This window comes from Perissodus microlepis, chromosome 20, assembly GCF_051167445.1.
Source record: "Perissodus microlepis isolate ML-2025 ecotype Zambia chromosome 20, ASM5116744v1, whole genome shotgun sequence".
NCBI classification, from domain to species: Eukaryota; Metazoa; Chordata; class Actinopteri; order Cichliformes; family Cichlidae; genus Perissodus; species Perissodus microlepis.
Genome location: NC_140480.1, coordinates 4,166,089 through 4,193,057, shown reverse-complemented (window position 1 = coordinate 4,193,057; position 26,969 = coordinate 4,166,089). Strand labels below are relative to the sequence as shown.

The 26,969-nt window shown below is 40.1% G+C and overlaps 1 protein-coding gene across 2 annotated transcripts; it reads right to left on the bottom strand.

The window, feature by feature from the left end:
• Positions 1–365: 365 nt before the first annotated feature.
• ampd2b (adenosine monophosphate deaminase 2b) lies at positions 366–21,201 on the bottom strand. Of its 2 annotated transcripts, none has more exons than XM_084917222.1 (18): positions 20,714–21,201; positions 9,823–9,947; positions 9,605–9,735; positions 9,455–9,523; positions 9,264–9,366; positions 8,973–9,162; positions 7,056–7,197; positions 6,827–6,916; positions 6,554–6,683; positions 6,244–6,438; positions 6,015–6,146; positions 5,716–5,879; positions 4,970–5,096; positions 4,714–4,877; positions 4,023–4,143; positions 3,640–3,813; positions 2,726–2,836; positions 366–2,637 (listed from the first exon to the last, which is right to left on the bottom strand). In XM_084917222.1, the coding sequence occupies exons 1-18, from the start codon at positions 20,820–20,822 to the stop codon at positions 2,422–2,424; spliced, it is 2,493 nt and encodes an 830-aa protein (XP_084773348.1). In that variant the 5' UTR covers positions 20,823–21,201; the 3' UTR covers positions 366–2,421. The 2 variants fall into 2 exon arrangements, with proteins under 2 accessions (XP_084773348.1, XP_084773349.1); XM_084917223.1 differs by lacking the exon at positions 20,714–21,201 and adding an exon at positions 15,503–15,635.
• Between the last annotated feature and the right edge of the window lie 5,768 nt (positions 21,202–26,969).

Genomic DNA, 26,969 nt, shown 5'->3' with positions numbered 1-26,969 from the left:
GAACATCACTCCTTTGTTAAACTAAAATACCTTATTATCAGACATATTTTGATTGTATGATAAACAAGCTATTTGCATATCTTCAAATCATGTGGATTTTCACATGCAAAATGTCCGAAAGCAAAATATAGCGATACAGAGAGTTTTGTGCTGAACTTGCTGCTCACTCTGACTCACAGGAGGGGGGACGAGCTGGACATGAAAACAAAGTGCTCTTTGTTTCATGTCTTTTACTCATGATTATCAGCTACTGACACAAGCACTTCTTACTCCCATGTTCTTAATCAAGTGACGTGCTGCATGTTTGTTACTTTTGAGAACCTTTCCAAATGCATTTGCTCTGCCTGTTGAAAAGAGGAAATCACTCCAATGCAAATAAGATTTATTTTTTACAGACACAAACAGCTTTACTGAACACAAACCACACACACGTTTCTGTGGGAGGACACACAGTGCTTTTGAAATAGCAACAAGCAGCCTTTTGATGACACCAGGACCTAAACTGAAGGCAGGAGTTTGTCAAGTTAGCAGATTTTCAGTTCTGTATAAAAATTACTTTTTGTTGATTTGGCAATGGTTGAACTTGTGCAAGGAGGGAACACCGAGGGAGGGGATCAGCATGCACCACTCACTGTACTATTACTCAGAAATAACTTAATGTAAAGGACAGATGGTACCATAATTAAGTTTAGACTGCCAGAAACAATGTCACAAACTAGGACTATAATACAAATGAGAAGCGTCACTGCACACTAATGCTTATGTGCCCTCACTGCACTGAGTCATTGAAACGACTGCTAAAATAACAGTAAAACTATCTGAAGACTGAGACTTTTTAAGCTAGTTACCCTGCATAAGGTCCTGTGGGAAATTATAGCAGAAATGTCAACCATATACCCACAACAATTCAACCACCTTCGTCATTTTTACTATGGACATTATTAAAAGGCTGTTGTACCAGATGCTGAACCGATTCACTACAAATGTCATGATTTAGTAAATGTCACGATTTCAGAATTAAACAATAAGTAATATTTGTAATTTATTTGGCTGTTAATTTAGGAATGGGTGTGTTAGCATTTTAAGTTCCTGTCTGCTCGGGGTGAATTCCTTTTCTACAAGGAAACAAAAATGTTACTGAAGCAGATTAAACTTTTAATAAACTCTGACAGACTCGCTATAAACAGATTAAACCCCCCTGACTAGACTAGCAACTACAAAATCATTTGCCAAGAAACACTCAAGTTAAAATTATATTTGAACATCTAAGTCTCAAATAACCCAATAATAATTAAGTTAGTGTGACTGGAAACGCGTGTGACCCCATTCAGTCAAAATCAATCAGCTGTTCATAAAAAGGGCATGACTGCTGCAGCTCAACTTGTTACACAAACCACAATCTGTAGATGCAAATTTGCATTTACTAATACTGTGGATGTGTGGATTTTGAAGTAATTTAAAGTAAGTACCAAGGACCAGTGCCACCAGTCTGACGAAAACATGAATTTGTGAAGTCACGATGACTTTAATCTTTGACCACTGAATTCTAATCAGTTTGTCCTTGAGTCCACGCTAGTGTTTAACTCTTTCCTCAGGTTTCACTGTGACTGCAAGGCGTAGTTTATTTTGTTGGTCTAAAAGTAATATGAATTCTTGCTGTATCCTGCTTTGCTTAAGTTTAAGGTTCAGGTTATTTCAGGTTATAAAATCCTGGGAGTTCATCTGCTCCATTTCTCTGGCAGCCTTCCACGTCTATATAGTCAACTTTAGTTAACTCTCCATGGGACTCTTACGCAACACTCTTCAGTACATTTCCAGTCATCCACGTATCCTCTGTATGGCCTGCATTACTGGTGCCTTGAACACCCGCCTTACTTTTGAGACATAGTTGAATAGTTTCTATGCCCTCTCCTTTCTTAATAGTTTAAGCCTTTTATGGATTCTCAAGACAGTTGATCTTGGTTCACTTAAATTGCACGAAAGGCCTAAAAGAGACCTGCATGGCGTTACGCTGGAGTCTTAATTCTTTGTTGGATCCAGTGTATTTTTTATGAGTTGATTAAAATTTTGAATGTGAATGTTACTCAAATCTGATACAGGAAGAATTACATTGTACAAACATGTAAATATGACACGATATGGTCACAAACCATTAAAAAAACAAAACAAAATAAAGAACAAAAGATGTTATGAAATTCTAATTACTGTGATAAAATAAAGAAAGAGTGACTCAAAAAACGAAGCAAACACCTTGGGTGCACAGACTTTAAATTCTCTCCCTGATATTGGCTCTCATTATCTTCCTATAGCGTAGCTTTTCTCTTTTTACATGATGTGATATGTTTATATGTAAATCTGTGCAATGTCCTGATGTAAAAACAGGGAATGTGGTGAGAATTTTGTTTGTGTTGTGCAGCATGGTCACTTCTCCGCCTGCATAGCTCCCATACAAAGACTTCCCTCCTCTCTGATGGTCTCCAGCTCATCTGTGTGAATGGCCTGTGTGATTAAATTTAGCTCCTCACACATGGTCTCGTACCGGTACGCCACACGGATGTCAGGAACGTTGGTTCGCCTGATGTCATTGCCTTCCTGTCCCTCTTTAATGTAGTTTGGGCCCAGCCAGTAACGCTTTGCCTGATTTAAAAAAAACAACAACCCACAAATGTCATATTAAACACTCTGTGAACACCAGAATTTGTGATATGCAACAAAAAATGTATACCTTATGAGAAAATCCACTCATCAGTACACTGTTTCTGGCAAGCTCACACATGTCACAGGAGCTCAGTTTCCACACTTGAGCAGCAATGCTGTACTCTTCCATCAATGGCTCCTAAAAAAAATACATGCGGACAATTATATAAAAGCATTTTGTAGTGAAAATGCAAAGTTAAATTTGAAAATTTAATTTAGTTGAAAGATTTTGTCTGAAGAGCTTAAAATTTATTTGAAATAGCCAAAGCTGAATTTGGTGAACCAGCTCAATTACATTAGAACACAAAAATATAAACGAGGTTAAACGTAGAAGTAGAAAAGGAGTGAACACTGAGGGAGGGTAGAATTACCAAAAACTGAATATTGTAATAAATAAACCCCAAAAAGTATCTAAAATAAACATCACTTGTTGAAATTGCCTTGTTTTAAAAAGTAGTTAAAAAAAAAAGCAAAACCTGGAGCCGAAGTGCATCAGAATGAAGAACACGCACACACACACGCACACGCACACGCACACACACACACACACACACACACGGGAGCAATATAGTGATATAGCGGGTGTGTTTTTTATGCCAAACTGAAATAACAAGTCTGAATTTGTTGAATATGAATCTACCAATCATGAGTAGCTTGTTTCTGATTGGTTCCCGTGTCTGCAAAGCACAGAGCTTTTCCAACAGTGGCTCCCAGGCTCGGTGATTCTCTCCCTCCGAGCTGGAGATCTGTGGACTCAGTGGTCTCTTTCTTTTTAGACTTGTGCTTGCTCTTTTTAAAAATTATTTTGTTGTGAGGTTTATCTCAAAATGTGCTATAGAGATACATTTTGACTTAGTTACTTTACTTACTTAGGATTTTACAGTGGATTTATGACTTAGTGAAGGTGGAGGTTTAACGCATGTTATTAAATGTTTGACTTACCTTGGTAAAGTGAAATTGCAGAGGGTCATCTGTAGACAGAGAGACCATGAGGCCTCTGGACAGGTACTCTGGTAGTGGGTTACGATGGTAGCTGAGAAACAGGCTGTTATTGCTGAGAGGAGACATGGCGATGCCTACCTGGGCTAGGTAGTATAGATACTGCAGCACAGGAGCCTGGAAAGAAAACATGGCACAATGATGACCAAAGCATCAGAAATACATCAGGTCTAAATTTCCAAGATCTTATAAGGAAGAAACATAATACATAATAAATAAAATCTAATAATAATAATCTATAATCTGAGGCCCTCATAAACTCTTGGAAAAATAAGCTCCCCTGTATGTGAGGTAAACAGCTGCTCAACAGCTGTTGAAGGTCACACCTTCCTGAGCAGCAGCCCATGGGAGATATTCTCGGTCAGCATGAAACCAGAAACCAGGTGATGGATCGGCCCTGCCTCGCCACAGTGAGGACGCAGGACGAGTGTGTGGAACCCCAGCTGCCTAAAACAATAAAGCCACACAATAGTGAGAGCTGAGTTCAGCTGTGTTAGGGCTCAGCGCAAATGAACAGTCTTTGCTGCTTCCCAGTGACTCATATACAAAGAAGATGACAGATAAAAGCAAAGTGCGAATCTCCAGTGTGTATTATTTGGTCTGTAACCTTAAGCACTGTCGAAACAGAATTTGCATTTGTTATCAAAGTTTTTTGAGCTTAATTCACATGAGATAAATCCAGGCCTTTTTATCCAATAATGTTATTAATCTTTATTATTGATGTGCTGCATGTACTTTACAAAAACTGTCTTTTTGTGGTTAAAACAAAGGTTGACAAACTGTACAGCAGATTTTGCAAGCGGGCATTTTTTGCAAGGAAAGTAATTTTTTAACACTTCCTTTTACAAATGCATTAAAAATCTTCACCTATTCCTATCAGAGACCAAGATACTAATAACTATAACAAAAAACCCCGTTAATAACTGATGTTAAAACTGATGTTAAAAACACAAAAAATATACAATCATGGATCAAAAATCTCAGGCAGTCAGATCAAGTAAAGTCTGATTTATGTACCTGCGCAGGTGATTCAGCACAGTCATGTTTGCATACATGTAGTAGAGGTAGTAGGAATAGGGCGGGTTGTCCTCTTCTGTCCAGTTGACTGGGAGCGGACTGTCCAGGTTGAAGATATGTTGCTCAGGTTTTGATTCATCATCCACGCTGTCGAACCCCACAACCTGTTTGAGGGATGAAGAGCAGATCAATAAAACGACTACCCAAAAAGTGACTGCAGTAAAAGCAAATGACCAAAAAAGCTTAGATGTCGTACGTGCTGAAGGAAGAGGTGCAGCTCTGGGTGACTGCTGGGGTCGACCGTAACCTCAAACAGAGGCATGAAGATATTCTCCAGCATTTCTTGGAAGTTGCACAGCTGCTTCTTCGTGTGGTAGACGTCACTTTGAAGAAACAAGAAAAACAATTCAAGAAGCCCACAGGGGAGATAACTAAAGAATGGATTGAGGAAATAATAGATATCAAATCTTTATTTTACTCATGTATTCAATAGATATTTACAGAAGGATCATTCATAATATTGACTTGGATTTGTGTCAGAGTTGCTAGATACATGGAAATGCTTAGTTTTCAGTATAAGTTATATAAATGACACAAAAACAAACAACAAAAACTAAACACGGTAAAAATCGAAACAGTGTCTCTTTTCAGGCATTTTCCAGTTTAAAAAAAAGAAGAAGCCAAAACCGTTTAATATAGAACTACTGTCTACTTCTGCAGTAGTTCTGCGGTAAAATACAAAACATTTTGTTAATGGAGAAGATGCATGACAACTTAGTTACGTTGCTACTCTTCTTTTTATCACTCAATTTTTGTCACATGATATATCACAACACCACATTTATATTTAAAAATCTCACGTAACTTCGAGTAGCTTAGCAATAAGGGAGTGCAAGTATCATCAGTTTTTATTAGCTTACTTAAAATCTGCTCTAAAGAGAGAGGGGACTGCTTTTTCATTGTTGTTTATTTAATTCAGTTTGCTACTTTTTTTAAGCTCACAAGAGTCGTGGCACTTGGACAAGCCAGCGCACGTTGTCGGAGTAGACCTGATGTTTGACTGCCCATCTGGCCAGTTTGTCCCACTCGTTTCTGGAGCGGCCGTAGATTGACAGCCTGAGCTCCACGTTCTGGTACTTGCTCTCCTCCAAGTCGGCCATCACCTCCTGAGAAGAATAGACACACCAAGTCAGCCAGAGGGCGCCAAAGCCCAGAGAGTCCGCCTCCAGGTACCAGAAACGACTGGTCTGTGTAAGAAACAAGTGTTTGCAACTTCAAGTGTTTGTGCATACAGTGAGCACCTTAATAATGTGACCAAAGTATTTCCCCTCAATGTAGTTGTCCGTTTTGATGAAGATCTCTCTCAGGATGGACTCGCCAATGGGATTATATTTGGCATTGAATTTGTCAAATCGGTGGAAAGTGTTACGATCCTGCAATAAAAAGGTGAAATACGGAGTCACAATCTCTGACCAGGCAGCACCTCTGAAGACCTTTTTTTTTAAAGTCTCCTTTATGGGCACTACTCACTGCATGCATGTCCAGTGTGTCAACACTCAGGTCAAAGGCTGTAAGGTGCATGCTCTCAAACACCTCCATCAGTGTCTGACCCCTGCCTCTTTCCACGTGTACAATCTCTTTGGGATACTTCTTCATGGCTCTTTTGATAAAACGTAGAAGGTGCTTCTGGTTCATACAAGAGGAAGCATGAATGTGCGTGTCAACCTGTGGAACAAGTCAGACAAACAGGGAACATAAACCCTCTAAGATACTGCAGTCTGCTTCTGGATTTAACAACACTAACCTTGACTGGGTGAAACAGAAAAGCTCTCAAGTTCACCTTACGGATATTATAAAAGTCTCGATGTGGGACTTTCTTCTGTGCTGCCAGCTCCTTCATCTCATTGAGCAGGATGTGCATTTGGAATTTGGAGCTGAGGTATTGCAGACGTCTATAGCAGAAGGACTTTCTGTGGCAAAGCCAAAAGAAAGACAAATGAGGGACTCTTTCTGTGACAGTCTGAAAATAAACTTCTGTTGATCCTTTTTGAGAATCTATTTTTTTTAACTATAAGGTTAAATTAATAATTTATTAAAAATGTGGGAAACCTACACTGGCCCGTTTATAATGAGAGCCATCATGACGTTCATATCAGCGATGTACTCCTGCAGGTCTGGATACGGCAGATCCAGCTCTGTGGTCCTGTAGGCAACATAACAACTAAAACACTCTTTCCTCAAGCAAAATGTGTGAACTCAAGTCTAAAAACAGACATGAATCTAGTCACAGTGAGGACGAAGCATGTGTGCAGAAAGTAAAAGATTCCCGACAGATATCTCACTTATCCATAGTGTTCCTCGTCGTGTACAAGTGCATAACACCATCCACCATCTTACAGCCGTAACCCATATCAGGGGGCATGCTGGTGGGGTCCACGTTCTCATAGGGGTGTGTTTCAGAAACAGGTGGGTGCACTGTGGCATCTAAGAGGAGACAGAATGATCCAGTGTGTCACGACTTTGATCAAGGTGGGCAAGCAAGTGCAGCTATGGTCTGACTTTAACTGCCTACATGCTGTGACAGCCTTCGACAGATGGATCGTGAGATCTGTGGGTGTCCCTGGTTATGTTTTAATATGAGAGAATTGCACAGATTACCAAATATTTCTGAGCAAGAATAGCCTAAATACAGCACTCAAGAACACAGGTGCAAAAAACTGTTGGTAATTATGATTGTCTTCAAGACTGAGCTGAAATGATCCTGCAGTTAAATCTCCTGGGTCAAATTTGTTATGAAATAAATAACAGCTTTGATTTGTATTGAAATATTTAAAAAACTGAAAAAACACATACATTTCTTTTTTTTAGTCTAATAACCCAGATAACCTAAATTTACAAAGACAGACATTTACATTAAATAACACATTGACATACAAAGACTCCTAACATTTTTTAACCTTTTGAACCGTAACATGTTCCTTATTTACTTGATAAAATCTAGTTTGATCATGGGTTTAAAAAAGATCTGTTCATCCATCCCTCCCTCCCTCCCTCCCTCCCTCCCTCCCTCCTTCCTTCCTTCCTTCCTTCCTTCCTTCTCCTTATCAGAAGTTAGGTCACAATTTGCTCCCAGGCCAGAGATATATATGATCTTCAGGTAAGGTTCTGGGTCTTAAAACCCACATCTAGGGGGGCACCCTAACAAGATATCCAAATGACCCCAACTGGCTCATTTTAACATAAAGCTTATAGTTAGGGCTGGACCAGGTGACCCTGAATCCTCCCTTAGTTATGCTGCAATAGACGTAGGCTGCCGGGGGATTCCCAAGATGCATTGAGTTTTTCCTTTCCAGTCACCTTTCTCACTCACTATGTATTAATAGACCTCTCTGCATTGAATCATATCTGTTATTAACCTCTGTCTCTCTTCCACAGCATGTCTTTTATCCTGTCTTCCTTCTCTCACCCCAACCGGTCACAGCAGATGGCCGCCCCTCCCTGAGCCTGGTTCTGCCGGAGGTTTCTTCCTGTTAAAAGGGAGTTTTTCCTTCCCACTGTCGCCAAAGTGCTTGCTCATAGGGGGTCATATGATTGTTGGGTTTTTCTCTGTATCTATGAAGCGCCTTGAGGCGACTTTTGTTGTGATTTGGCGCTATATAAATAAAATTGAATTGAATTGAATTGTGAAATAGTAATTCAACACCAAACTCCCTCTGGACGTCCAAGTACCTCTCCCTATCTCTATATATCTATATGACCTTACTCTTCCAGTAATTACCCAGGATGCACGACCATATGCTTTTTTTTTTCTTTTTTTTTGGGGGGGGGGGGGGGGGGGGGGGGGGGGGGTTGTCTGGTAAATCGTTTTTCCTTTTCAGGCCAGTCCCTTCCTCAACTCTGAGCTCTGCACTATTTTCCACTAAAGAACCGTGCCCTGCATTTTGGAGGTTCTGACTCTCATCCTGTCCCTTTCACACTTGGCTGAAAACCACTCCAGTGCACGCTGAAGGTCATGCTCCAATGAAGCCAACAAAACCACATCAACTGCAAAAAGCAGGATGCTTTTCTCAGGTTTCCAAAGCAGACACCCTCCTTACCCCAGCTACAGAATCTGAGACAAGGGGAAAACCAGGCAGAGTCCAACACGGACTGAAAACGTGCCTGACTTTGTGCCGATACTAAATAAATATTGTTTTGACTAATTTAGATTACAGTATAAAATGATGTAAGAGCAATGGTGCAGATGAGGACATTCATACTTGCAGTGACTGTGGTTTCTGGGATCTCTTCCTCATAGATATCTAAGTCTAGGGGTCTCTCACTCAGCTCCTGCAGGTAACGAGCAGTGGTTCTGCAGAAGCTCTGCAGCGACAGGCCCATGTACTTTTGCCTGATGAACAGAGCCTTCACTACACATTTGGCAGCATCCAGCAGATCTGTAAATGGAACCTTGATAAAGGACAGAAAAACAGATGTCTTCATGAAAGATTTGACTGTAAGAGAAAAAAACACACACACACAGTCTTCCTGCAGTGACCACTCTGACTTACCCCACATTTCTCTTCTCCAGAAATAGTGACTCGCTGGTACTCCCTCTCAGGGACCGGTTCTCTCTCCTGCAGGTCAGGAATTTGGCTCTGCTCCTTCATGTATCTTAAGATAGGCAAATAAACATATGAGATCACCATTCTGGCAGTTTAAGATGAGCATTGAGGGGTTCATGTGACTACGGTTGACTCACTCAAGATCTGTGGCACTGTCAGTCTTCATGAACTCTTGCTTGGCTCGTAGGAGTATGTCAGGTTCAAACCTGAGATCACAAACACAAAGGCCGAGTTGAGTTCATAGTCTGACTGCAAAGTCAAGTACCTGTTTTGCCGCTCGCGCTTACTTGACATCCTGGCTGATCTGTCGCTCAAGGCGATGACGTTTCTCCTCCAACTGTTCAATGGGGCTGTCCTCTGGAAATTCATAGGGGGCGCTCCGCATCTCGCTCTCTGCCAGGCTGCGTGAGAACAGCTCCTTCAGACAGAGACAAAGAAAAATGAAAGCCACGGCGTAACTTTGAACATGACTGGTTAATTATTTGCACAGTGGCTGAACACTGACTTCGGCAATCTCCTTGTATTTTCCATCCATGGAAGTACGTAGGTCAATGGATTGTTTCAAGGCCACAGGGATCCCAGGCAAGGAATGCTGGGAAGTGAGGAGGTGGCGGGTACCACGGAGATCAACTGCAGATAAATAGGGAAAGAAAGTAGGCGCTGAGCAGTTTCTCTTCTGTGATAACATATTCTCAGGAGTCTTACTTCAGTAAATAATGGTCTAGTTACAGTATGAAGAGAAGAAACAACCCACTGAGTGGAGCACATGGGGGCTAATGTTTGCTGTTTATCTTTATATCATGTCTTTGCCTGTGCTGCATTTTTAATAACCTGTAGGAAATAATTTGTCATTGGTGTGCATGATAATAGCAACTTGCTTCCATTTAGGGTAATATTTTATAATACAGCCCATGACTAATGGCGTAATTAAATTTAATTGTATTTTATTCGAAATTGCAATGTGATTATATTTACTTACAAATAATTAATATCCTGGTAACTTATTGGAAAAAACAACAAATATTTCGCCATCTTACATCATAAGTACACTGTACTCTTGGGCACACGGGCTGTATTATGGAGTAGCTTAACCTTACCCAACTTCTGGATATTTTGCAGGAAAGGAGGCACATATTATAATGTAAGTAATTTTAAGTACATCATAAGTAAAAAAGAACAAATGAACAATAGAAACTTCATAATGCATCATAAATGTAGGATTGGAAATATTGTTTTCCTTCGAAATTACTAAGAAACATAAAATTTTAAAATGAGTTATGTTGTACTTAAATTTACCTACATTAAAGTTTTTGTCTCCCATTCTGTAAAATACCTGAAAGTTAGGCAAGGTTATGCTACTCCATAATACAGCCTGCACCCCAAAAAGATGGCGCAATAATTTTTGGTTTTCGCTAAATTACCGGGAAATTACGAAGTACTAAAAATGACATGCGCACTACTTAAATTTATTTACAGTATAATTATTTCTTTGTTTACAGTAAAACTGTAAAACTTCTTTGTTATTATGCAAATATAATTACATTTTGACTTCAAATGAAACACACTGAATGTCCATTTAATTACATGGGAATTTTAGCCTTAGTTGCGGGCTGTTATAAAGTGTTGCTCACTTTGATTTAAAGATTTACTGTCAGAGTCTAAGACGTTTACTTTTTTCTAGGCTCCTCAGAATTATCAAATTATAATGGTTTCGGTGGCTTTCGTGGTTCGTTAAAAAGCTTTTGAGCATGAGGTAATGCATTGTTACAAATTGAAAAATGCACATCTCAGTCAGGGAAGCTCCACTGCTAAAAGCTTTTTATTCACTCAGCAAAAGTATCGATTCAGTGTAATTTACTCTTAATATTGCATGTTAGGACCGATAAGATTGCTTGTAAAACTTTTTCAAAGTCACTAAAACAATCTGCAGAAGCTTGTTGTTCCTCTTCACACAGCAGTGGAGGTCTGAGCTCAGTGGCTGTTTGTGCCTTAAGACACAATGAGCCATTCAGGTGGAGAGCCCATCAGCACATACACCGACTGATGCAAGCCATTGTTGCCATTGCAAGGCTTGAGTTTTATACAAACCCTGTTGTCATGGGAAGCTGAAGAGGGGAAAATAAAGGAGGCTGGTTCTTGACATTCAAAGACTTAGGACATGAGAGGTATGAGTGGAAACTGATTTTTTATAGCACAAAAGAAAACAGAGATCGCACTTTCCCCTCTCGGCGTATATTTAGACAGATATTAATCTTCCCCTTGAAACGATGCACCTGCCACTGAAATATTCATCATCCTGCTAAATATTTCATCCTGTGCATGCTAGGCTGTCACTGAGACTGTTGTCCGTCAGCATTTATAGACCATACACACAAGAAGGTCAAAGAGGGCGCACTGTTTGATACTTAAAGTCTGCACTCAAGTTTGACTTATTTAACGCAGCATGTCTGAGCATGCCTGCTCCTTGGAGAAAGCAAAGGAGACCAGAGAGGCCAATTAACTGGGCCGATTAGCACTTCACAAAAAGCTTCATTAAAATTTATTTAATAAAAAAAACACTCAGTGAAGTAGGCGAAATGGCTGCTATAAAGAGAGACGGTGGTAAAATAATTGGCTGGACCACAACTCACCACCAGTTTATCACCTTCTGCTTAACACCGTCCAATCAGCACTTCCCACTCCCACTCACATGGACTACAAGGGAGTAAAGTCAAAACAAGCACAGTATTTCTGGCTAAAAGGTTTTTCAGATCATTATGAGAAATGCAAACTTTTTTCTTAATTATTTGAGTATGATAATGTTTTGCCCTGTAATAGTTGAATGAGGAGCGAATTTTAAAGTTTAACTCAATTTCCCTTTATAAAAAATATCATTTTTTACTGAACTGTGTTGAAAAATGATCTTTGATATTTGATATATATTTACTAAAAAGCAGTTACATTTGATTTAGGAGATGCACAGAATCATCTTGTATAGCTTCCTCTCTGAAATACACATCAGTGCTGGGAAAGTCTAAACATAAATGGTTGTAAAATCTTCTTTTCTATGTCATTTTGAAGATTTTTTTTCTGCTTACACACTCAGCAGGTTCAGTCCAGTTTAAGTTTTCATCATAGTGCTATCGACAAACATGGCAAAATTTGCCTCAAGTGAAAGTTGCAAAGCTGTTTTTTGTTTTTGCATATTTATTTACAATTTGTTTGGTTAGAGTCACTATGCATAACTATAAACTCACCAGACACTTTATTAGGAACACCGATTTAACTGCTTGTTAATGCAAATATCTAATCGGCCAACTCAAAGCGTTTAGGCATGCAAGCAGAAAGTGATGACCATAATGTTTCTTTTCATTAATTGATTGGAATGACTATGGAGGTAGCACAGTTGATGGTGCCAGACTGCCTGAGTATTACAGAAACTGCTGATCTATTGAAATTTTCCCACACAACCATCTCAAGTGTTTAAAGAGAATTATTCAAAAAAGATAAAACATCCAGTGAGCTGCAGTTCTCTGAGTGAGATGCCTTGTTGATGGCAGAAATCAGAGGTGAATGGCAGGAAGCTTCAAGCTCATCTCTGAAGAGTATTTCCAGCACCCTTTTGCATTAAGCACAAAGAATTGGGTCGGGGGGGGGGGGCCTGGAGCATATCCCAACTACCATGGGGCAAGAGGCAGGGTGCGCCCTGGACTGGTCACCAGTTTGGTACAAGGCTAACAGAGACATAACCCCATGCTTAACTTTGGACTATGGGAATAATATCCAGAGAGGCCGCACACAGACACAGGGAAAACATAAAAATGCCACACAGAACTGGATATTTTAATATTCATAAAATATTTATACTTCAATATTGGAAAGCTAATATTTTAAGTACTTTATACTCACTTCAGGTTAAGTTTGGAAGCCATAATTATCATTTCCCACTATTTTGACAGGTTTTAGTGCACACTAACTGCTGATACAAATAGTTGTTAGTAGCAGCTCTGGTCATAATGGAAATATAAATATATAATAAATCATTTATATAAATAAGAAATTATACTGATGCTCATATAAGTCAGCTTCCTCTTTCCAAAAGCAGGGCTGAGTCAGTAAAAAAATGCTGCGATGCTCCAATCTCAGCTGAAAACTGAAGTCACACATAGACGCTTCTCTGCTATTAAGAAAGGGCAAGTCTGTCAAACGTAGCGGTTGCCTAAGATATTTCTCCGCTGTTATTCTGGGAGACATCAAAATCATCATGATTACAGCGGACACTTGTGCGGAGGGCGGGAGGTGACCAGTGGCAAAGACATGCATGCTGGGCCACAATAGAGCAGAGCCTAGCCAAGCCTACCAGACCCCAAGCTAATCCCCTAATGGCTGCTATATTTGGATCAGTAGCATCAATGGTTGCATAACAACTCATCCCCCAACAGAAGAGCAAACCACTCAAAAATTAAAGTCAGCCATAATTCATTTGCCTTTAAACTATATATAATCTGGCAGGCTGAAGCTTTTAATGCACTATGAGGCAGGTGCATGAGGGTCCAATTAAAACACAATTTAAAGTGTTTCCAGGCTCTACCACATGTGTTAGAGCAAAAAACACTTTGAACATGAGACAACGCAGCAACATGCTCTCTCACAGCTCGTCACTACATATTGCCTCAAAACAAGGTCAGATACTATCAGCTTGCAGAGAGACTTCCACCACATGAATATTTCAGTAGCAATACAGAGCATGGAGAGGTCCCAGCTCCAGCTCAAGTCTTACAGCATGGTGTAAAAAGTCACCACAGATGCAACGATAACTGGGAAGTCAACCTACTCCTGGAGCTGCTTTTTTCTCAACCTTGTACAGGAATAAAACTTTCCAAAGAGCGTTAATATTCCCTGACCGATCAGAGTTAAGATTACAGGATGGTTATATTTGTATATTGACTGTCTTTTACCTCTACACCCTCCCCTCTTTGTGTCTACAACCACACAGGCCACGGTTCACCAAATGCTTTCTACCTTCTTCCACTGACTGTGCAGCTTTCAGCTCACAAAAAATGTCAGTGACTCACAGCCTCTGTAGCAAATCTCTCTCAGTGGAAGCCGTATGTTCTCACAGCGCACATGTGTCAGCACTGCTGAGATGGCAGGATTACTGGTGATGGACAAGTATGATTAATAAGTCAGGGGAGTAAATGTGGATAGTCTCGGAACCACTGTTTCAGTTGTTTTTCATCGATGGGTGCAGATTATCACTTCAGCGTAACTAAATTACCAAATTTGGTGACTCACCACTTGTATGGGCAGTCTCCTGGTCATATTAAAAAAAAAGAAGGATGCTATCCAGCTATGCATCAATCAGCCGCCATCTCTCATTACTGAAAGTTCTTCTATGCCAAGTGATGGTTTAGTCTCTGCAGCTGCACAAACTGCATGTTCACAAATCTCCTCTCTGTATTTATTTTACTGTTGTCAGACTTCTCAGTTGAACCATAAAGAAAAGCAATACCAAAACTATAAAAAGCTCAATGCCCACTAGACTTGAAAAAAAATTTTCTGCAGGGTCTTGCGGTTGGAGGCGTAGCTCAATTTATCGATCCTGGCTGCTTCTCTTTGCACGGTTGCACCTTTAGAGCACTCTCAAAAGACGCGAGAAAAGCAGTTTTTGGGACAATCAATCGACACACATTCTTCTCAGCGCACTAAAGACAGCACTGCTCAGGGCTGTTACACAAAGCCATCAAGGGACAGGCAGAGGAGAGTGGCAGTGATTGGGAAAAAGAGAAAGGAAAAAAGGAGGCGAGCGAAAGGGTTATTTGGGCTTTTTTTTTGTTGCAAGGGATGAGGGTAGTGGAGCGTACCTGCCTCCTCAGAACCTGTCTTAACCAGCAGCTAGCAGGGCCAAGGGAGGAAAGAGAGACAGAGAGAGGGAGAGAGAAGCTGTCCTGGCAGGGAGATGGAGCATGCCAAACAGCAAATGGCCCAGGATGGCGTCTGCTGTCCTTTTAAGATGGGTTAAATGTGATGGCAAGGACAGAGGGATGGCAAGAAACAAGAAAGAAACACTTCAAACAGTCAAATGTCAAAACTGGCAAAATAAATGAAAACCCCCCCACACGCATACGTATGCTTTCACATCAATGCACTCACAGACTCACACAGTCATACCCTCTGCTCGCTTAATCTGTCCCTGTCATACATACAAAGAGCTGGTCCAGCAGATCCATGAACTCCCCTTCACATCCCAGTATGTGACCCCCCACCCTCTGCTCTGTCTGCCTCCTGGTTCAGGCCAGCTGTCGTTGCACTAGCTGCCTCTGGAGCTGATCCTCCTCATTTGAATGCCTCTGACATCTATCTGGAAGGTACCACGGGAGGGTAAGGCGGCAGGGGGAGATGGCGCACATTACCAGAGGATGTGCACTACTACTGCTATGAGTTACTGCAACAAGAAACCCCCCGCTCCTGTCTACCTTATAGTCCGTGCTGTATTTTGCTGAGGGGACCATGTGTTCAGGATGTTTGTATCCTCAGTGTGTGTGAGTAAAGCGGTGCTGTCTCAGCAACAAGGTTTGAGACGTCATTGTCTCTCTCTCTCTCTTTTTTTTGCCGCTGAATAGTAGCAGTGTGAGAGAGATGCCTGTCCGATAGATGCAACCTGCCTCCTTCTCTTCTCACATGAATGAAATTAAAGGGCCAGCAATGTTGTCCCCATTACGGTTGCTGCAGCAACATAATATGCTGCAGGTCTGCGACTGCATTCCCAATCACAGAACTATGCATATGCTATTTGAAATTATTCTTCAGTAACACAATGACCTGCATTTCTACAGCCTGATTTCAAAATATTAAACATTTGCAAAACCCTCCATTGAATAAGCTCTTTACTTTTTTCGATATGCTTTTGTAATAAATGTAAATTTGCACTGGATAACAGAAGCAACAATGTGGATCTCACTGTAAAAATGTGGTGAAAATGCAGTGAAGGTGGTGAATGTCCCAGTCCCAGTTTTTATATACGTATATATATATATATATATATATATATACGTATATATATACATATATAGTGCATTATGCTTTTGTTTTGTGTCTGAAACACAATTAAGGCTCATAAACAAAACACTATGTGGCTTGAAACTTGAATCTGTATCATGTTAAAAAGTGAGAGCTTGCGTCAAACATCTTATCTTCTCTTTGCTCAATATTACTCAGCTCAGTTTGTCTAAACTCAGAGCTGAGTAAAAGAAATTCCTACCTTTTCAGTCCCTATCTTAGACTCTTTTTGTATGCTGTCTTTTTATTACAAATGATACAGGAGCCATTATTCTCGCTTGAAACAGATTTAGAACAAATGAAATAATAGCTCACATTTTCTGAACTCTTTTCTGAAGTAAATTGTGCGTTTCTTTACTTTAGCAGCAGAAACATATGTGAGGAATAAACTGTAGCTACCTGTGGAAAAAAATAAGACATTCATTGGAACAGTCCCAGGTACCATAAGGTGAGGAGCGGGGTACACCATGGACAGGTCGCCAGCCGGTCGCAGGGCCAGTCAGAATTTCTTCATAACAAATTACATGTGATGCTGCTCATGCAGGTAATTTGCATAGAGTTTGACTGTGCAGCTGTACTGGACTACAACAAATTACTGATTAAAAGCACTCTGGCCATCATTATACCATACTGCAAAAAAAGTATCCTCTTTTCAAGCTCCAGACTCAAACATGATGCCGTCAAACAAAGTAGAGCACTGAAAAGTCCATATAACTACCAGCAAATTATCACTCTGCCTCTCAAGCTAAAGGGATGCGTTTCTTTTTTCAAGGCACTCAGATTCCAAATTGCTTTCAAGAGGTCTAATCAAATTGTTGAGGCCTCGGAGAAACAACACTTTCTTCAGACCAGGCTCCCTCTGATGGTCGAACACAGAGTCACACACTGATTAATCAAAGCCCTGAAAAGTGTCATTCTACAAAAACTAGCACCGAGGATCAATATGGAAAAAAACATCAGTATGTTGAAGAGTACCTCTCTGATTGTTAATATGCTTTGATAATTATACATTTCATTACAGATTAATCTAGATTAAATGAGACATTGTAACAATTATCTATTCACCATTTTCAATCATAGCAATGCCTCATATTTTTATATAAAGATGTGTTGTCATTCATTCTTCAATCATGAATTAAACCGATGATTTGCAGGGGTTATTTTGACATGATTGGCATGAAAATCCCAACAGTTCAAATCCAAATATACTCAGCTGATCTGGATATTTTCAGAATCAAGAAAATATTTTTGCTTTCCCTGTTGAAGCTTTTACGTTAGGACTATTTTAATTACTGCTAATTACTCACTTATCACTGCTGCTCTAGTAGAAAGCTGTATTAAAAGAAAATACTTAAAATACACAAAGATTCCTCTAAATGTGTCACACAAACCACTGAAAATATTATCTATATTTTAGCAACTAGATGCTTTCTAGTCTTTCTATTGAAGAATATATCTGTAGTAGCCGGCACCATACCTTTCAAACAAGACAACTCTCCACAGATCAATGTGCTGCAAACAGCAGATGACATCAGAGGACTCTGCAGTATACCCCTTGTAGCACCACATTATTAAGTACATGCAAATATCCTTTGAAACGATGGTCCCACCCTTAGGACACAAGTCCATGAGACCCGTATGGGGCCAGATAAGTTGGTTCATGTAAGTAAGAGATATACCAACAGCTAACCTGCAGCACAGGCTGAGGATGGACATAAGGAGTGACTGACTGAAGGTTATCAGCTGAAGGTGTGTTGGGGTGAGCACCATTGTTACAGGATCTCTCTCGGGTCATTACTGTAGCAGTTTATGACACAGACTCTGACTTATGTGACATGCAATGATGACAAGGCGTGGCACATCCGAAGGAGGTGTGATCGAGATGTGGGCGAAGTACAGTGTGTCAAAGATCCATTACTGTATGAACGACCAATCAGAATTTTGTAATACTTGAAATTGTGTTTGATATTTATTTTTTTTATGCTGCTCTGCCTTTCCAAAGTGCTAGAATGCCTTTTCCAGCCCTAACTCTGACCCTTCACTGCGTTTATATGACAGCTGCTGTATTGAAGATAACGATAGCTAATCAATTATTGCGAATCTGTGAATAAACATCCACTGCTACATGTTATTTGCACTGTTTTAAGTGGTTCAACAAGTGGAACACAGCGCACAGCACGGACTAGCCAAACTGGTGAGTGGGTGTCGGTCTAATATCGGCACTGGCTCTTTCACAGCCACAGAAGTGATTCACCTACTGCTTCTCTCTCTGCCGAGGTTCGCTCCACAAATCCTGCACATTTTTGAAGAGTTTCACTGCACAGCATATGCTACACCACAGCCTTTCTGCCTGATGGACATGGTACAGGGTATTATGTGTACAGAGGTTTTACAACCCTTGAAGAAATTTAAGCTGTGAGAGATTCATTTAGTTCTGTTTATTCCGCTCTGCTGGATTTAATAAGATAAAAGCTCTTCCAGCATGGGGAATATCAGCTTAAACAACCATTCAGCAGAGCAGCGAGCACACAATCTTGAATTTATAATCTCTAATAAGCAGCTGCAGCATTATTAAAAACCTTAGTAATTCTTCAAATAGAACATCTAATATAGTCACACTCTCGCTAACCTGCAACCTGTTTTTATTTTTACTCCATCTTATACAGACTGCAGTGTACTATAGTGGTGTGAACTAGAGGGCGTCCTTTTGAAAAAACAAAAAAATGAGTCACTTAAATGTCATATTTGCTTACTCAGAAGGTTCCCTGGATGCTTTAACAACATAAAATGTGATGTTGTCCTAATGCACCTCTGTGGAGACTTTCTAAATCAAACCCCGGAGGCTTCAGTACTGAATCTGTATTGGGCAGAGACAGCCTGCGCTTCCTGTTTCTGCCAGTGCTGCTTCTCTTCAATGATTTCTTCCAACAAGAAGGCAATTTTGGAGCAGCAAATGAGGATAATTACAGGGAGCATTTCGACTGGAAGGAAGGGGGGCTGACAAATCCCTCAGACATCCTGCTGTTGCATTTATTGTCAGGGTTGAAAATCAATCCCTAACTACCTCGCCAATCATCGTAACGTCATAGCATGCTGCTGTCTATCCCCAGTGGTGACATGACCTATCTGAAGGAGCTTTTTTTAAAGATGCAGTATATTTTTTAAGAACATGTTGTGCGTGCATTATGTCATACCAAACTCTCAAATGTATTCCAGTGAGGAAAGACTATATTACTTCCTCCAAATGAAATAACATCGAGACTCGGGTGTCTTCTTCTATTTAAATACAGTTATCTATGGCTCAGTTCATTTTCTTGAATCAAAAACCTGCGGTGGGGTGAAATTATTTAATATTTGCGTATTTTTCTTTCTCTCTGAAAAACAGATGACCAACAAAGACTGACAATAGTTCTGAATGACAATGAGGTGTTTGATTCCTTATAAACAACTCATAAGGTCTAAGTGTGATCTTTCATTATATCACCATTTGCATGACGTAACTGTAACTGAATAAAAACATTTTGCATTTCAAAGAAGACTAATGAACAGAAATAGCTGCTATTTGATCTTTTGGTCATTGTATACTCTTTGTAGTTTCAGTGAAAGCCTGACCAGCGTGTGCATACATCAGAAGGGAGGCTAATCCTCTCATTCAGTGGGGGATCAAGTCCTGAGGTACCAACCTACATATTCTCTGCAGGTTACATACCACCATGGGGCTGAGTGAAAAACACCGCTGTTGCTGTTTATCTAAGCATCCTATCCCGTTTCTTAAAGGAGAAGACTAATTATACATGCTGTACAGGGACTCGAAAGCATGCAACAATATAAAGCACTTCCAACCTGTCAAACACCCTGTAACCCTTTAGGCTAAAACAGGCAAAACATCAGTTTTCACCTAACAACAACAAGTTATGCAACATCAAATTTGCTCCATACAGCAGCAGCCGGTCATACTGTAAATCTACTTTAGATGATCCAGCTGATGCATGTTGTGTGTGTTCTAAAATGAAGCTGGAAAATAAGAGTTGAAGGGCAAAACTAGAAGCCAGAATACTGACATTAAACTGCAAGGTATGAAGGCAAAATCCCCCGCAGAGCATCCAAAGCATCCTCTGCTGCACTGCTCTAATCAACAGGTTTGCATTTCCCAACTACTTACGAAGAAAAAGTAATTACCAAAGATTCTTCTTTCATGAGTTTTTTCTTGTTTTCTAAAATAGAATAATCTAATTTCACCTAAATATATAGTACAGGGCTAATCCCCCTGGCTTCAGATCATATTATTCCTCCTTCTGTTACAAGATCAGGATGCTCAAACCGTCCTCCCTCTGCAGTTCCAGTCTGCCACCACTCACCTGTGCTGGCTGTGTACTGCAGGCTTCCCCTCTTCCTGAAGGGAGACAAGGGCTTGTTTTTGGCCCCAGTGCCCCCGGCTGAGTTCCCGGAGGTCAGGTTGGAGGACATGTTCCCGGGTCTCGCTGGCTCAAATTGGGAAAAGAAGAGCTGAGTGAGTCAGAGCTGCGGCTGACGGAGCGGCGATAAGAGACAGTGAGAGAGGACAAGAGAGGAGACCGGGGACAGACAGGAGAGGAGAGGAAGGATGGAGCACAGATGCTGGGAGTTTGAGGGAGTCGGTGCCAGTCAGCGTGTTCGTGTGTGAGTGTGTGTGTATATGCGCGTGCTGTGTGGATGTGAGCAGGGATTTCCAGAGTGGTTGGTCCAGCGTGGGGCTGCGGAGCAACCCTCTGCATCGGAACAGTCCCCGCCCCCTCAGAAAGACTCCCGTGAGCTGCAGCACTGATGGAGGATGGGGTTGTGATGGAGAGGCCCACCCCCAGCACGCCATGCGCAGACACGCATTTACATGCACACTGAGTACAACAACGCTCAGCACTATTGCGCAGTCCTGCTGTTGCCATAGCAACCACAAATCTAAATGTGGGAAAGCAAGCGAGGAGAAAAGTTGTGGTTATAGCAAAACTGAAGTAGTAAAAGTCAATTCTACTCACTCTGTTTTTGCAAACCACCTGTTATCTTCGCAGTCTCTGCAATTTAGGGCAGAGACTGAACAGTTACCAAGTAATGAATTAAACACTCATTATTATGATGAATACTGGGATTTTTCTTTTCTTTTCACAAAAAATACAAATACTTATTACACTTAGTGTAGGTACGCGGAGAGCATCTGTAACCATAACCGTAAAAACTCTGCTCGGATTTATGTCCTTATTTGCAGACTGCAGGGAGAGAGAGACGCGCGGATTCCGCGCAGTCCTTCAATTGTTTGAGGAAATGGACTCTTCGAAGTAGGTCAAAAAGATCCTCGGATTAGGTAAAACACTCCAAATTTAACTTGTGAGAGTTGACATTTTCTACAACATTATCAGGATGTTGGTATCTCTCATTTTAGGTGAATTGTCATGTAATCTCTGAATGAAAACGGCCATTTTTCATCTACAGTTTAACCCAGACTATCCACACCACACCTGGTGAACCAGCAGGGTGTTGGGAAAAGTGATCCTGGGTCAGCCACAATCTAATGGCAGTGACGCAATAATGTTTTGTAATTTAACCCAGCACAATGGGTATTATGAGAAAGATTAATTGCGCCATTGTTGATTCGCCACAGCACGACTGTTTTACGTTAAGCAATAAATGAGAGTTCATATCTTTGCTGTGAAACAATTTTAAGTGCCTACTTTCATTCAGGAGAATAATATAAAAACTTCAAAACTTAATGTCCTGATGATGGTGACGTCACCAAACAGCTTGAATCCCAGTGTAAGGCTCGCAATGACTCGTTTTCACCAAATAAATTCGATTTACTGTAACATACGCAGCAAATCCTCATTAACTGAAGCTGGAGCCAGGAAAACATTTGGTGTATGAAAATTTATCACCCCATTTATTTTTATCACTTGATTATTGTAACTTTCATCTCTTATAAGCCAGCGAGGCGCGATTAGAGACAGCAGTAACAAAGCACCCTGAGGTGGGGTGAATTATTTTCTTGGAAAACAACTTGCTGGGTTGCTCAAGGGAAGCTTTAAAAAGACCACATTTAGTGAACGCGTTTGATGCATTATACTAAAAAACACATGGGAGGAAAATCGTTGTGTACGATTAAAGAGGGATTTACATGACGTCAGTGTACTATATTTTAATTCACATCATTACACAGAAACAGAAAATGTGTAATGTTCATATTGGTACTGGAATAATAGGATTGAACGTTTTCTGATTATAAAGCACAGTCGGATATGAGGTCTGTCTATAAACACAGCTGGAAAACTCTGACAGCTGGAAGTCTTTTCTGTTTCTCTTTCATCCCTGAGCGTGTAACTACTGCTGACAATAATCAAGACCTTGGTTGAAACAGGGGTGTCATAAGATTTCCTTTTTTTGTGTTGCCGGAAGACAGCTTAGTTTTATCTCTCTGTGGCAAGCCGATATTTGATGCACATTTCTTGACTTGTAAGTGTATAAAATTAGACCTGAATTGATCTGGACGCACAATAATTGATGCCTGCAAGAGGAGGAAGGTGCACTTTGGAGTCAGCGCCCTCCCGTGGTGAAACTGTGAAACTGCTCGAAGTGCAAGAAAAAAACAGCAGACTGTTTTTAATACAGAAACTCGAAAATTGAAAGTATAATTTTTCCCACACACAGACTGAACTAAACACTCACAGAATATTTTTCTTCCAGCTATATTTGCCCACTTTGCTCACGGTGGGAAGGGGGTAGAAATAAACAATGAAAAACTGCATTGAGACATAATTAGTTGCCCAATTTCATATTATTTTGTACAGTCAAATTTAACTGCAGGCATCCCTGTCTACTGGCTTTGCACACATAGCAGTCTTTTATTTGGCTTAAAGTCAGGGCTCTAACAAGCCACTTAGGACATTTAGCTTCACATCCCTAAGCCACTTTGTCCTTTTTGCTGGCGTATTTAGAAACGTCCTGCTCCCATTCAGCTTTCTAATGAGAGCCCAAGAAGCTTTCCTGAAACATTTACTTGTTCTTGTTGGTATCAGCTCTTCTTTCATTATTTTTGTAATGTTGAAAAAACAGCCCACAGCAGACCGTTAACACCGTCATGTATGATGATGTTTTATAGCTAAACAAAGCTGTTGGAGGTGCCACCTTACAAGCCAAGTTTGTTATACAGTTGTCCAGTTTAGGGGAAGTTATTGGTCACACCATGTGTCTTACTAATGCTGTGAAGAGTACTCAGAGAGAAAGCCTTTGCTGTCTTTTTGTATCATTTGCTAATCTATCTGTTATGCACCTGCAATGACACACCTATACAGCTATGAGTTTAAGCAGAGAAACTGGATCACGGTGTTTTTACAGGGTGTCACAGCGAGGCTCAGTATCCCAGCATGCGCCCTGCATGTGCTGCTAATGCATCACATGACATAAACACAGACACACACTAGATATTTACAATAAATTTGATCTCAAAAATACAAAACAAATGTAAACAAAATCTATATAGGCAAGGCAAAACTATAGACTATCTACATATTCAGACAATAAATGTAAACACATGAGCTATGAGCCATAAAAACTGCATAGGATCAGCTGTGTGTGTGTGTGTGTGTGTGTGTGTGTGGGATAGTTAGGAGATGACATTCCTTATTTATACATGCAAGTTTGCAAAAAAAATCTCTCTATGTAAAATATTATAGAGCACACTTAAAAGATAAATTAATACAATTTCTATAGAGATAAAGCTTGCTGCATGATTGCTCATCAGTGAGGATTACTATACCATCTTGTGCATCATGACACGGTTCCCAGTGTCATGAGTGGGAGTTCACTTATTTTTCTTGCAGGCTTGTGAGAAAGCTTGTAGACTCAACCTCATGAGCTCATCAGTGGGTGGAACCTCCTGTAATGGATCCTGCTGAGGATTTCACACTCAGGAGAGTAAAGACGTTATTCATTACAAATGAAATGCTAGTGTGTTCCTATCAGAAGAGCGATCGGATTTTTCCAAGGTTTTAAGAGCACATGGCCAATTTCACAGAGGTCTCTGATCCTGTTAGTTGCCTGCTTATTTAGCAAGTTTGATTGTGTTTGGAACTCTGCAATCCAAAGCTGCAGATTTACCAAGAAGAATCAGAACTTCAGAATCTATGCCATAAAATAATAATAAAATGATCTGCAACTGTTATGTTGGCAAAGTTTCAGTCAGGCAAATTAAAGAGAGGCAAAGCTGCATTATATTTCACCCTTTCTGCACTGTGATGTAACATAGCACACTCCTACTCTCAGGTTGATCTGAGGCTCTGCGAGTAATCTCGTCAACAGATCAGAGATGAAGGTACTGAGCACAAAGCAGGGCTACACCTTCTACAGCTTAATGGGATTGGCCCCCATCGATAGATGTGCCACTGCGATTAGCCTGCTTGGAAGCAGTCATCCATTTGAATCTCAAGCACAGAACTGCAAGCAGTAAGGAGAATAATAATAGTATAATTTTTCAGGACAAAACTGGATGCTGACATGGTGCAGACATGAGTAGCAGTATGTGCTGTTTTTTGATGCACTGATTGAGGATACAGAGTGCATAATTAGCAAAACAACAATATAGAGTCTCTTGTTTCTCAGATGGGATTTAATGCTTAAATTTGACTCTTGTTAGAAAATACTTACTCAAAACAAGACACGAGCATTTTATAAGTATAGCAGGAATTGTGTGTGATGCGTTTGTTTTCAGGATCCTACAAAGAAATCTGCCTGTTCTGCAGGATCATCACTCACAGGTCACACTTTTCCAAATACTCTCTGTCAATCCTTTAGTTGCCTGCTGAGCCTATTTGACCCTGACGTCACTGAACTGGACTTTGCATTGATGGAAGAACATATTTAAGTTCCATTAAACCCGCCCAACTTAGTAGAAACTCAAAAAAGCTGCAAATATACATTTAAAAAATACTGGCAACTTTTACAGCTCAAGGGTAAAATTACGCAGACCTTACAAATCTATTCATGCACATCAAGTTGTCCTTTATATTTATACATATCCATGTATGTATTGTTTTAATGAAAAAGCTTTATGCAGTGATGCAGATGTTGGTGCAGTCTAGCAGGAGTTGGGTGTTGAACAGACTCCGGACTACCTGCTAATGTAATACTAATTTGAACACAGCAAACAAACGCACCTGTAATCGCTCCATCTGGCAGCTTTGTGGTGTTTTACTATCACACACTAGACAAGAATGAGGACATCGTTTATTCTAATTATTGTAAATTGACTACCAGATATTTCTGTGTCATTGTGATTAAGCACTTACATAATACTTTAGCATCACCACACCTGGTGAACCAGCAGGGTGTTGGGAAAAGTGATCCTGGGTCAGCCACAATCTAATGGCAGTGACGCAATAATGTTTTGTAATTTAATATGACTTGGTGCTTGTAACATGAAGTTTTAGTCTTTGTGCGTGTGAAGTTCACACAGGTTTTAGTTTTAATCATTAAATATTAATTTGTTTATTTAATACGAATACAAATACTCTCCAAATTATGACTTCACATGCTTTTTAATTCTTCTGGTTTTGCCGATGGAGGTGTGACAAAAGTTGTGCAGTGCCCGTCAAAGTAGTGCATAATTGACTGATGTAACAGTAAATATAAACATTACTTTATTGTACTTAATTATTTAGAATGCTGCAGGCATAAGGATTTATCATGTTACAGGCTTGTAGGACGAGTTTTGTGCAGCATGTTGCAGGCTGTAGTGTCCATAACTGCAAAAGACACACATCATAGGACTTATATGCAATGGATATGATGTATTTTACAAAATCATATGTCAGATTAGGAAACTGATTATTTTAAAAGTACAAACAAATCGATCGTCAGTAAACTTTCACTTATTACCTGTACTTGTTTTCAGTTAAATGTTACACATTTGAAGTGAAACGTGACCATTTCTTTTTACCCATCATCTCAATATAACACACACACACACACACACACACACACACACACACACACACACACACACACATGTTAGTGACTTCAAAGAGCCTCAGTACACTGAGTAGGTCATAGGGAATAGGTGAATACAGGAAGATTATACCTTTTTTCCTGTCGAAATAAATCCAGTGCCTTTAAACTGATGATGATTATATGATTACATCAACTAAAACATCCACATTAAACTCAGTGTGATCAGCATTTGCATGTAACATATGACTATATTAGAAAGTTATTAATACTGGCCAAAATGAGGCCTTATGCTACAACATATTGTGACCAGTCACATATACCACATGTTGAAATAGCCCGATAATACACTTTGAAAATGTTTTTTTTCCTGTCTTATTAGAAAACAGAGAAAACATCCACAGTACCAGCACCTCTCTTCTGCATAGACATTAAATTGATGTAGAGTTGTCACTGAGGTTATGACATATGCCATGATATTGATCCTCAAAGTGGGTTTAAAAAGAAAAAATGATGCTAAAAAAGACTTTGAAGTGTGACACTCATAAACGCTACCAGAAGACAGAAAATATTCCTAGTATGAAGGAAAAATTTTACATATGTTCGTTAAATATACTGAAGTTATTCTTTTTTTAAATATCAGAGACT

What these genes read in the sequence shown, in the direction of transcription:
- ampd2b (XM_084917222.1), bottom strand. Translation starts at nt 20,822, where the DNA reads ATGTCCTCCAACCTGACCTCCGGGAACTCAGCCGGGGGCACTGGGGCC. An exon ending in AGAAACCACAGTCACTGCAA is followed by an intron (nt 7,198 to 8,972) that starts GTATGAATGTCC and finishes GTCTCCTCTTAG; the next exon opens with ATGCCACAGTGCACCCACCT. An exon ending in TGCAATTTCACTTTACCAAG is followed by an intron (nt 2,837 to 3,639) that starts GTAAGTCAAACA and finishes TATTTTTTTTAG; the next exon opens with GAGCCATTGATGGAAGAGTA.